Source organism: Elephantulus edwardii, unplaced genomic scaffold (genome assembly GCF_000299155.1).
Source record: "Elephantulus edwardii isolate Elephantulus edwardi_28Jun2011 unplaced genomic scaffold, EleEdw1.0 scaffold00209, whole genome shotgun sequence".
NCBI classification, from domain to species: domain Eukaryota; kingdom Metazoa; phylum Chordata; class Mammalia; order Macroscelidea; family Macroscelididae; genus Elephantulus; species Elephantulus edwardii.
Genome location: NW_006399959.1, coordinates 3,397,546 through 3,409,947, shown reverse-complemented (window position 1 = coordinate 3,409,947; position 12,402 = coordinate 3,397,546). Strand labels below are relative to the sequence as shown.

The following is a 12,402-nucleotide window of genomic DNA, read 5'->3' as shown; positions in this document are numbered from 1 at the left end:
GACTAGAGAAAAGATGAAGGACTTTGGGAAAAAGCAAGCTTTCTCTCTACACAGGACCAGAAAAGAAAAGGATTCCTGATATAACAAGCTGCACCTCCCAATGAAGGGAATACATTAAGTCTAGAACTAATCAATAACATCACAAAGATAAAGAACTGTCAACAATCTACAGACACTATAGAAATGGCCCAACCCCTCCCAAGAAAAAACATCACATAACATCAAGAAAGCAGCAGGCAGTTTCAAATATTGTGAAACAATAAAATGAGTCTTCTCCTAAAAATGCAGAGCATACTGGAGACCCAATGAATACCCCAAAAAAAGAGGCAGAAATATATATTGACATGGAGTTATATGAGCAACTACTGAAGAAGGTGTAAGTAATAGAAAATGGAATGGAAGCCAGAAAAAATGAAATACTCCAGAGACAGGAAGCCAGAAGAAATAGATCAATGTGGAAAAACATCAACAATAGAAGACTACAGAAGATAAAACAAAGAATTGAAACTACAAATAAAGAGGTATAAGGACTTAAAAATCATCACAAAACAGAGAGAGTATAACAAATACAGTACTAGAAGTAACAGAAATGCATGAAAATGTAATCCAAAATATCAAGATCAAAATGACACGTTTCCAAAAATGCTGAAGGGATAAAAAAGCAGAACCAGAGATAGCAGAGGCTCAGTAAGGTGGAAGACAAAAACATCAATGAGAACATTCTAGAAGGAAAAAACACGGGGAAAGAAAGTGTAAAAAAAAAAACCACATTAGAATCAAAATAAAAGGAACAGCATACATATAATCAGAATTCCAGAATAGGAGGGGAGCAAAGAAAGCACTGAGAAAATTGTGGAAGAGGTACTAGAAAAAATTTCCCAGATATTATGAAGAGCAAAGAAAACTACATTCAAAAAGCTCAGCATACCTGAAACAGACTAGACTCAAAAAGAAAAACATCTCAAAAATCAAAGGACAGAATACTAAAATCAGTGTGAGATAAACAAAGAGTCACCTATCAAGGAGAACCAATTAGATCAGACGGCTGAAAGAAAACGGTTCACAGCTGAGGATCCTGTACCCAGCAAAGCTGGCTATCAAATATGAAGGAGAAATCAGGTCATTTGCAGAAAAGCAGAAACTTAAAAGAATCTGTAGGATATGAACAAATACGGCTAAGCACAATTAACAACAGTGCATCTAAATTCCAAAATCAATCTCCATAATAGTCTATGTGTTTCCTACTGCCAAAGGGGCCCTTTAGAGTAGTGAGAGAAGCTCTTCACCCTGAAACCCACAGCGTCCCTTTTCAGCAGGAAGTAGCTAAGAGAATACGCCATCCCCTTTTCCTTATGACTCAGGGTGAAGTCTCTCTCAGGGAGGAGTGATAGGGAATGGCAAAGGACACACTGACAAAGGAGATTAATCAGAACTGACTTTGACAAGCACTGTGGCAATTGGACAATTAAAACAGACATTCGGATGGCGGGGGAAGAAGAACAAACTGGGGAGGCGGGTAGAGAGAATGGTGCAGCAATGAAGGAATGAAAACCCAAAATCCCTGTAAATGTTCATTAAAACTAATAAAATTTAATAATTTAAAAAAAAAAAAGAATCTGTAAAAGCAAGACCAACTCTATAACAAATATGAAGGGAAGCCCTTCACAGAGAGGCACCAAAGGAAAGTAGAGGAACCACCATAACCAGAAATAAAAAAAGGGACACAAGAAAATGGCAATAAAATGTAGCCTATCAATAATAAATAACAATGTGAAAGAATTAAATGCACCAATTACAAGAGCAGCAGAATGGATAAAAACAAAGTCCATCAATATGTTGCCTAAAAAAGACACCTCTAAGAAATGAGGAAAAAGACAAAAAAAAAAAAATCAAAGGATGAAAGAAAAAATACCAAGCAAATGGCATCCACAAAAAAAAGCAGGAGTGACAATACTAATCTCTGATAAAAGGGACTTCAGGATGAAAACAACTATAAAAGATAAGGAAGGGCACTATACCGTGATGAAAGAGACAACAAAACAGAAGACACAATTTTGGTCAACCCCTAGGAACCAAACTGTAGACCAGCAAAATACGTAAAAGAATGGTTAACAGACTTGAAGAAAGAAATAGATAGCACCACAATCGTGGTTGTTGTTGTTATTGATTGCCATCGAGTCTATGACACTTATAGCGACACTATGAACCAAAGACATGAAGTCTTTCTAAAACTAGCCTCATTCCTCTAAGTTCATAGTTTCCATAGGCATGTGTTTTAAGAAGTGGATGGCACTCTTGCTTCCAAATCTGTCTTAAACTGGGAGGTCCACCAACCACTATCCACCACGAGCAACCATTATGAAATGGCAGAAGGCTCAGCATCACTGCAAAACCATATCGCCTCAGTACAGAAAAGTGACAGAAGAGTACTGTATGATTTAGAAATATGTTCCCTGAAAATATAACACTAGGCCCAAGGGCCCAAGCGAATTTAAAAACCAAGGCACTCCATGAGGTCCTTGATTCCATAATCCTATAACATCAAACATTCCCATTGGCTCACACTCACCAAAGCAAAAGTGGCCATCTTAGCATATCTTAGCACAATAGTGGTAGGAGACTTTTACACACTACTCTCACCAAAGGATGTTGCTGTTGTGTGTGTCATGGAGTCACCCGTGAATCACAACAATCCTATGTACATTAGTTCTAAAACCTGCCCTAGTCTAAAACCAACTTCATCATTTCCAACAGACTTAATCTCATTTTTACAGTCACTGAATCAATCTAACTCATCTGAGTCTTCCTCTCCTACATTGTCACTCTCCAAGAACTGGTCCCTCCTGGCAACAAGCCCAAATTATGTCAGATGGAACTTTAAAATCCTTGCCTCCAAGGTGAGCACCTTGGTTTCACTCTTTTTAGGAAAGACCTGTTTGTTCTCTTAGCAGTCCATAGTATATTCAATACTCTTCTTCAGCACCACAACTCAAATATCTCTAACAATTGTTCTACTGTCATCCTTAGTCACTGTCCAGCTCTCTGATGCATAGCAAGTAATTGTGAAGACCATGCCCCGGATCAGGCGCATCTTAGTCTCCAGACTTAACACAATTGCTCTTCAGTACTCTGGAGAGGTCCTTGACAGCAGATTTTCCCAATGCAATTAGTCTTTTGATTTTCTGGCTGCCGGTACCAAAGTGTGGATTATGGAACCAACCAAACTAAAGCTGTATATAATCTCATTCTCTTCACCATCTATCATGCTGCTGCCAGTTGGGCCAGTGGTGAAAATCTTTGCTTTCTTGATGTTGAGCTTCAATCCATATTGAAGACTACAGTCCTTGACCTTCTGTAGCAAACACCTACTGTCCTCTTCCATTTCAACAAGCAAGGTTGTGTCGTCTGCATAATCCAAGGTATTGATGAGTCTTCCTCCAGTCCAGATACCATATTCTTCCTCATAAAGTTCAGCCTCCTGAATAGAGATTGCATACAGATTGAAAAGGTATGGAGATAAGATGTATCCCTGATACATACCTTTCCTGATCCTGAATCATGCATGCGGTGTTTCTCTGCTCTGTTCTGACCACTGCTTCCTGGTCCAAGTATAGGTTTCTCATGAGCACAAATAAGTGTTCTGGGATCCCATTCTTCTCAAGGTTAGTCACAATTTTTCCTGATCCAGACAGTCAAATGCCTTTGCATAGTCAATGAAACACAGATAAGACATACTTCTGATACTCTCTGCTTTCAATCAAGATCCATCTAATGTTGACTATAATGTCCCTAGTGCCACAGCATCATCAAAACTCAGCCTGCACATCTGGCAATTCTCCAGTCATTTCTGGATAATCTTCATAGAATCTTATTTGCATATAATATTAGTGATATTGTTCCAATATTAGTGATAATAATTTCCCTCTGTTGAGTCACCTGTTTTGGAACAGGAATAAATAGAGGTCTTTTCCAATCAGCTGGCTGGGTAGTTACCTTCCAGATTTCTGGGTATAACCTGGTGAATGAGTCCAGGGCAGCATCTGATTGCTGAAATATGTCCACTGGTATCCTGTCAATTCTTGGGGCCTTGTTTTTTGCCAATTCCTTCAGAGCAGCTTGAACTTCATCCTTCATCACTATAGGCCACCAAAAGACTGGTTAATTTAAAAGAAACTTTACAAAGAAACTGAATAATCAACTATACAATTAGCCAACTCAATCTGATAAGTGTAATCAGGGTACTGCACCCAACTAAGTCAGTTTACTTTCTTCTCAAATGGACATGGTACATTCTCCAAAACTGACCAGAAGCAAGTCTCAACAAATTCAGAAACAATGAACTACTACTACTACTACTTATGGTCAACTGTGACTCATCATCTCTGACATAGTACAGCCCACTGCTGAAGTCAATGTATCAATCCACTTCATGAGGGGTATTCCTCTCCTTCACTGAACCTCCATCTTAACAGGTATACAAGGATGATTCAACATAATGAAAACAATCAATGTAATTTATCACATTATCAGAGCAAAGACTAAGAATCACATGATCTATCAGTTGACAAAGAAAAGTCTTTGACAAAATCTGACACCTTTCCTGATTAAAACACTCAACAAAATAGGAATAGAAGATAATTTCCTCAACATAATGAAAAATATACACAAAACCAAGAGCCAACATCATTCTCAATGAAAAAAGACTAACGGCCCTCCTTCTGCAAAGAGAGCAGACAACGATGTCCACTTTCACCACTCTTATTCAATATTGTACAAGAAATATCTGCTAAGGCAATACAGCAAGAGAATGAAAGAAGAGGCATCCAGATCTGCAAAGAGGTGGTATAGCTGTTGCTATATGCAGATGATACAACAGTGTACACAGAAAACCCCAAGAACTACTGTTAGACCTAGTAGACCAATTTAGTAGAATGGCAGGAGACAAGATCAATATGCAAAACTTAGTGGGATTCTCTATAGTAACGAAGGAAACTAAAAAAACAATACCATTTGCAATAGCCAATCACAAATTGAAATACTTGGGAATAAACCTACCTAGAGTCACAAAAGACCTTTATAAAGAAAACTACTAACTACTACTGTGAGAAACAATAAGAGAGCTATATAAATGGAAAAATGTCCCCTGCTCATCTTGAGAAGACTCAAGATAGTGAAAATGACAATCTTAGCAAAAGCAATCTAGTGGAAGGCATATACTCCTTGATCTCAGCCTACTAGATAGCTGTAATAACCAAAAGAACATGGCATTGGTACAATGGCAAGTACATAGACCAATGGAACAGAATCAGGAAGCCAGAAATTAACCCATCTATCTACAGTCAACTGGTATATGACAAAAAAACAAAACCTACCAAATGGGGACACAATAGCCTCTTCAACAGAAGGTGCTGGTAAAACTGGACAAAGCTAAAAAGGCTGAACAGGATCCACATCTCAATATCAATATCAATACACAAAAATCAACTCAAGGTGGATCATAGCAGTAATGCCGAAAACCGTAAGGATCATAAGAGACAAAAATGGGACCAAACATAGAAGGCCTAGCCTATGGTATAAACAGGCTGGCAAATACATCCAGAAAAGCACAACCAGCATTGATAAATGGGATCTTCTAAAGATTAAGGGCAAATGTTCAACTTTTTCCAATAGGAAAACCTACTAATAGGGAGCAAACATTTGGACATTTCAGACAAGGGTCTTACAGTAAAAGTTTACAGAATACTACAAGGCCTCCCCATAAGGAAAAGATATGGAAAGATTTTTCACAAAGGAAGACATTCAATTCAGATGGCCAACAGACACATGAGAAAATGCTCAAAATCACTGGCAATAAGAGAGATGTAAATAAAAAAATCCACCATGAGATACCAGCAGCAATGGCAAAGTTTAATAGTAAGGCAAGCAATAAATGTTGGAGAGTATGTGGAGAGATTGGAACTCTCTTAAAATGGTACAATTAACTCTGCAAAGAAGTCTGGCATTTCCTCAAAAAGCTGAACAATGACAATAATATGAAACAAGGGTGCATTGTGGGAAGACCTTGGAGATAGGGGAGGGGAGGAGGAAAAGAAAATGTGCAACAATGAAAAAAAATTAAACATTTTCTATGGTTTAAAAAAGAAAAGCAGAAAATAGAAATCCTATATGACCCAGTTATAGCAGGACTAGGAATTATACCCTAGGGAAAACAAAACTGAGATACAAATTTATGTTTGTACACTGTTATTCACAGCACAATTATTACTGTACCAAGAACATGGAAGAAGCCCAAATATCCATCAATAAATGAATGGATTGAGAAACTGAGGTACACAATGGAATATCATGTAGTGCTCAGGAGCAACCATTTCAAAAACTACATAATACAGGAGAGGCCACAGAGCATTATGCTCAGAAGGACAAATACTGCATAAAACCACTGTTGTGAAAACAGAAGAATAACTAGTAAGATGGAGATGAAAGTCCAAGGGGAGCAAGGGAAGCAGGGCAGAGGTATGAAGGGTGGAAAGAGGAGAAATTTATGGGGTCACAAAGTCAAGTGAGTGGAGGTAGAGAGTGAAAAATAAATCTAGTGGTGACCTGAAAAGACAAGGTGATAGTGGGCATGGATCAAAGATCACTGATTTTATAAAACACAGTATATGGGAATGATTGTATGAAACACAATGTGAATGAAGGAATGTGTGAAACAATGTACATGAAGGAAACGCATGTATACGAATTCTTTATGCAAACCAACATAAAATAAAATTTAAAAAATAGAAAAGACAAAAAATACTTATTATTGCACTTTTTATCATCTATTAGTGTGGAGTTTATCTTTCAATGTGGCTTTCCTAGCCATTCGTTTGACTTTGCCATGTAGATGGGCAGAAATATGTGAATAAGACATTCACATATGGATAGGATTATCTATCCACAAGGCAACTGGCTACCTACTGAACAAAGAGGACAGGCTAGTCTCATCATTAAATTGAGCAACCCAGCAGTAGGAGAAGAGACCTTCCTCGCCCAGGAGAAAAACAGCAGCAAGAAAATGTAGGATGTCCTTCAAAAGAGACCAGACATACCTGCTCCAGCAAAACCTATCGCAACAGCAGCCACAGCTGAACTAGAGACCTGATGTGAGATGGGATCTTGGGCCTACTATACCATTAGAACTGGAGCTACAAGCCTTTGCTCAAATTTGTTGGGCAACTGGGGGCATAATTCACAAGACTGAGAACTTTGTAACACTGGTCAAAATGGGGATGGGGGGGACACCAATATTGGCAAGACTAAAAACTTTATAACACTTGTCTAAAGTCCTGAAGTTCAAGGCTGAGGTGTCTGCGTGCATATTTCTGAAGCTGTCCTGACTGTATTCAGCTACTAATCTGGATTATAAGCTTCTGACTTCCCCAACACGGTTCTGTGTGATCTGTGAGGTATCCCATCGGATTTTGGAGCCAACAAAGCAGTAAGATTGGTAGAAAGAAGAATGGGAGTGTGGAGGACATGTCTGACATCATGGGAACTGGGTTTGTGTTACTGATGCTGTTGACAGGGCAGTTCCCCTTTGTGAAGTCAGTAAAGTTCAGACAAGGCCATATGGTCCCTGCTCTTTCTTAACAAATGGTCTTTCTTAGAAGTGCGTAATATGTATTCGTTTACATTAATCTTGTTTTTGTCCTCATAAATATGTATATGTAGAGATGTTAGCTCTGATGTTATAGTCCTTAGGGAGTGTGCTACTAACCTAACAGTGGCATCTTTCTGATAGTTTGAATCCACCAGCAGCTCCAAAGGAGAAATTTGACCAATCTCCTCATATGCAATCTATCGCCTCTGAAATCCCACTGGAGGCTTAGCTATGAGAATGTTCAGACTCAAAGGTACATAGCAACAACAAAATCCCATGTAAGGGGCAATGGCCTAGGGTGTGGCCTGATAAGTCTTTTTTACTTTCACAAGAGATAAAAGGAAGGAAAGTAAGCAGAGAGGAAGGGGCTTCAGTTAACAAAAATAAAGACCAGGAATGGAGAATGTTCTTTGGAACCAGTTCCCTGTGTTAAAAAAGCTCAACACAAGGGAAAGTGAAGATGCATGGATTTCTCCAAGGAACAATGGGCCTATAGATGCTGAAGGAAAAAAGAGTCTTCTCATAGAGAGAAAGCCTTCCCCTAAGAGCTGGCCCCTGAATTTGGACCTCTAGCCTCCTAAATTGTAAAAAAAAAATCAATTTCTATTCATTAAAGCCATCACTTTACTGTCTCAGAAGCATCAAAAAAAAATTTTAAAGAGAGACATACATTCTCTCTTCTCTTACATCTGGCGCGCTCTTTTCACTCCTGCCCCATAAGGTTCAATTCCTTCTACTTTACCTCTGGCAAAGCAACCAAATATTATTTCAAATATCATCCACATACCAATGACACCAAAATCTCCACATTCTTTCATCTGAGCCCCAAAGTCCAACTTACAAGTACCCAGAGGATAATTTTCTCACATAAATAATTCAATCTCACATAAAACCAAATCTACCTCCTTCCAAATTCTGCTTGAGTCCAAACCTTAGCTAGAACAATTCTGTTAACCTATCTTACAAAAATCACTTCATGAAGGACAAGAACAGAGTATTATGCATCTCTGAAGCTCACTGAATATTAACTCCAGAACACAATTCAATATAAAGAAAAGAAAACAGCCTTTGTGAAATGTTTGCCAATTACTTTAAGCCTAAATTACCAGCTTTAGGATTCTGGGGAAGGTGATGAAGACTAGGTCTCAAGGTCCAAATGTATAAGGAAAAATACTCCTGGAGTTGGCAACATACCTACCAACCAGTTATTCAAATAAAAGCTAGCTTTGCCTAAGACTCAAGAAATTGTTGTTATTGTGTGTCATCAAGTCAGAACGAACTCATAACTGACCCTCCAGCAGGTTTTCAGAGGTAGTAAATTGCCTGGAAGTAGACTGCTCACCCTTGTCCCATGGAGCAACTGGTGAAGTCGACCGTGTGCCTTTGGGGTTGCAGTGCAGCTTCTTACTACTAGGCCACCAGAGACTCAAGGAAAGTCCAGAGGGAAAAAAAATTCTCTTTTTCTATAAAGTAAAGAAGATACAAAATAATAATCTATGGGAAATTCATTTCACTCATTCACTCTTTGCCATCGAGTCAGAACTGACTCACAGCTATCCCTCCAATGGGTTTTCAGAGGTAATAAATCACACGAGAGGAGAGCGTTCATCTTTTTCTCGAGGAGTTGGTAAATTAGAACTGCCAGAGAGGTGCCTGCCACCTTTAGCTTAGCAGCACAACTCCCTACTGACTACATCAAATAGGCTCATCATATACTACTCAGGACCAGAGCAACCTTGGACAACGTACAGCTAGAAAGTTCATGGACATGCCACCAAGTGGTTCATTCACTTGATATTTAGCAGATGGTCAGAAAAAACAAAACAAAAACAAAAACAAACAAACAAAACAGGGAGATCCTCAATGAGATAAATTGGCACAGCAGTTACTACAATGGACTCAAACATACCAGAGACTGTGAGGATGACAAAGGACTGGACAAAGCTTGTTCTGCTATACACAAGGCCTCTTTGAGTCAGAACCAATGTTGTAGCACCCAACAAGGGTAATATACAGCCCTCCACCAACCACACAGTGTAATAAATGACAAAGTTCAGTAGTCATTTATCAAAACCTCTGTTCAGCTTCAGAAGCAAAAAGCCAAAGAGAGAGAGGAAAGAGAAGTGAGCACTCGGCTCACTAACAGGAAGCAAGCAACAAGAAGGAATAAAGCGGAGTTGAGTGCCTTCTTTGGACCCAGGTTCCCTATGGAGACCACCAGAGATACTGAAAGGAAGCAACTATTGTACCAGAAAACTGATGGAGAGAGTCTTCCTCCAGAGCCACATGGCACCCTGAATCAGATTTCTAGCCACCTAAACTGAGAATTCATTTTTGCTTGTACAAAACATCCACTTGTGGTAATTTCTGAAAACAGGTCCCATTCACCAACCTTACAGGAAATTCACTCCCCCAAAATAAGAAAAACGTATCAAGAAGGCAACATAGCCTTAAGCCTCAAGTGCAAGCACTGCCTGAGGTTAGCAAAGTTCTTACTCTGTGCTCCCACTCCCTGCTCTATAACTTAGTTACAATCCCTATGCCCCCACAGTGCTACTGTGAGAAGTACATGAGATAATGAATAGATGCAAAGTACTTAAATAAATAATTGGCACATAATATCTCAGAAGTGTGCACTGTTACGTATTATCTTCCCAAGAATAACATATATATTCACCTATATTAGTAAGTTTCACAGCCACTGAGTATTTAAGGAAGGGAAAAATAAAGACAAAAAAGAGTTATGTGTCTAGTGAAAATAATCATTTTAAAATTTAGCTGTCTTAAAAATAACTCTGGATACAGAAAATGGGTTCAGAAATAATGTACCTGCACCTTTCATCTATTTGAATGTTTGATCTTTGTAAATTTGTCATCAGTTAGCGTAATTAGACAGTAGTGTATCAGTAACTGGCCTTGGTTACCAAAAGAAATCTCTTTGCTTCCAAGACACACGAAAGATGGCCACTCACAGCTGGTCAGACTTTACCATACGGCAAATGCATAGGCACTTAGCAGGTACAAGTAATGTCTCAACAGGTTAAGGATGAAGAAAAAGAACATGTTTCCTGTTGCCTACATTGTGGATACACAATAGACAAGATTTGATCTCTTACCAAGAAGCATCATCTCCCCAACACCAGAATCTTCCTTTTCTGAGGTAGGCTGTTGAGAAGGATCCAGGCTTATACATTCTTCTTGGGAGTGAAATACACTCAAATCCTCAAAGACCACCGGCTCCTGAAAGACCAACAGGTTCCCTCTCCTTAGTAATGGAGGTTCCTTCATAGTCCTGCTGGTAAGAAAGACTAGAGCATAAAGATCAAAGGAAGAGACTACGGGGCATAAGAAAGGCTTTATAAACATCCCAGAAATGCAGCACACACAGAATAAAACCAGGCTCAGAGAAAAGTGAAAGATAGGAAGCAATAAACTAGAAGAAAATGCCCAAGATGGCAGTGAAGAACTAGCCCACAAGTTGGCTGGGTAGCAATGGCACCAAGAACAGAGAAGAGACAGTGACATATTAACAAAAAACTGGAAAACCAAACCTACCTGAGGTTCAGGTTTCCAACATAGAGTCATTCTCTCCTGTTTCTGTGGGGCTCCTTTTCTAGATAGGAGTTTAACTAACGGACGAGGATACACTGGGGAAGACAAAACTGTAGTTATTAAAAAACTCAGTGACTCTAATATGGGGCCTCTCTCCACATCCTATGGCTTAGCTGCTCTCATTTCTTCTGCAAGTCAAGGCCTGCTCCTAAATCCTGCCATCAACCATAAACCTCAGGGTTTTAAACTCAAGCAGATCTCCTCATTGTGAAAAGAATGATTCCCCATATGGACTTTCAAAATTTCCCAGACGGGCTATTAAAGGGAAGGCTGAAGTATGACAAAAATCTGAAGATGCTCACAAGCATTTCTAAAATTCCCATAAACTGGAGTCAATATGCTAACTCATCCTCATTTCTTTATTCTAAAAGGGTATCTTAGCCCAGAATGTCCAGATAAAATAGGCACTATAGAAAAATACACCCTGCTTACTCTTGGATTTTATACACTGAGCAGTCTGCTCCAGTTTGAGAAGAATCTATTTTCTCAACATATGGATGTAATAGGATTAACTCCTTTTACAATACCCATCAAACTAGCTTGATACCATTACTATCTAACCACATTAGTCCTTCTACTTCCAATGAAACAACACTGGCTTCTCACCTCTATTCTGAAGGCTTGAGTTCACATCCTTCAAAATAACCAAGGTCTCCTTGGCTTTCTGAATAGGCTGGATCACTGCTGGCTTAGGCAAGAAAGTGAGGAAATGCTCCAGTACCAGTTGGTGGATGGTCTTGGACCCACTCTTGGCATCTCGAAGTAGGTCTTGGCCCAGCTTGGAATTTGGAGGAACTTTCAATATAAAGGACTGCTTTGGCTTGGGGGGCATGGGGACCACCTTGGTAGCCATTGTACCTTGCAACCAAACTTGTTTCTGTAAGACTTCAACAGCCACTTCTTGCTGGAGGAAGTCTTCCAAGCAACCAAGCTGCAGACAATTGAAACCAAAGGTTAAACATAAGGCCTGGCAAACATGACTGTACCTCAATAGGTAACCTGGTCAGTAAGGCCACGAGAGCTAAATCAGAAAGTGAATTGTAGCAGGGAAATAATAAGTAAAAAGTTCTGTTAGCAAAAACTAAAAAGATGCACAGACTGAAAGACTAATACCCAATCCCAAAGAACTAAAGGGAGCAGAGGTAGCC

At 39.3% G+C, this 12,402-nt stretch overlaps 1 protein-coding gene across 1 annotated transcript in view; it reads right to left on the bottom strand.

Annotated features, from left to right (window-relative positions):
* The window catches only part of ZNF200 (zinc finger protein 200), a 34,717-nt gene extending 22,610 nt beyond the window's left edge, over positions 1-12,107 (bottom strand). The window contains exons 1-4 of the mRNA XM_006897484.1: positions 11,861-12,107; positions 11,198-11,289; positions 10,759-10,882; positions 8,749-8,751 (exon numbers count right to left, since the gene is read on the bottom strand). Coding sequence (XP_006897546.1) covers positions 8,749-8,751; positions 10,759-10,882; positions 11,198-11,289; positions 11,861-12,107 — 466 coding nt within the window. The remainder of the gene's footprint in view (positions 1-8,748; positions 8,752-10,758; positions 10,883-11,197; positions 11,290-11,860) is intronic.
* Positions 12,108-12,402: the final 295 nt, after the last annotated feature.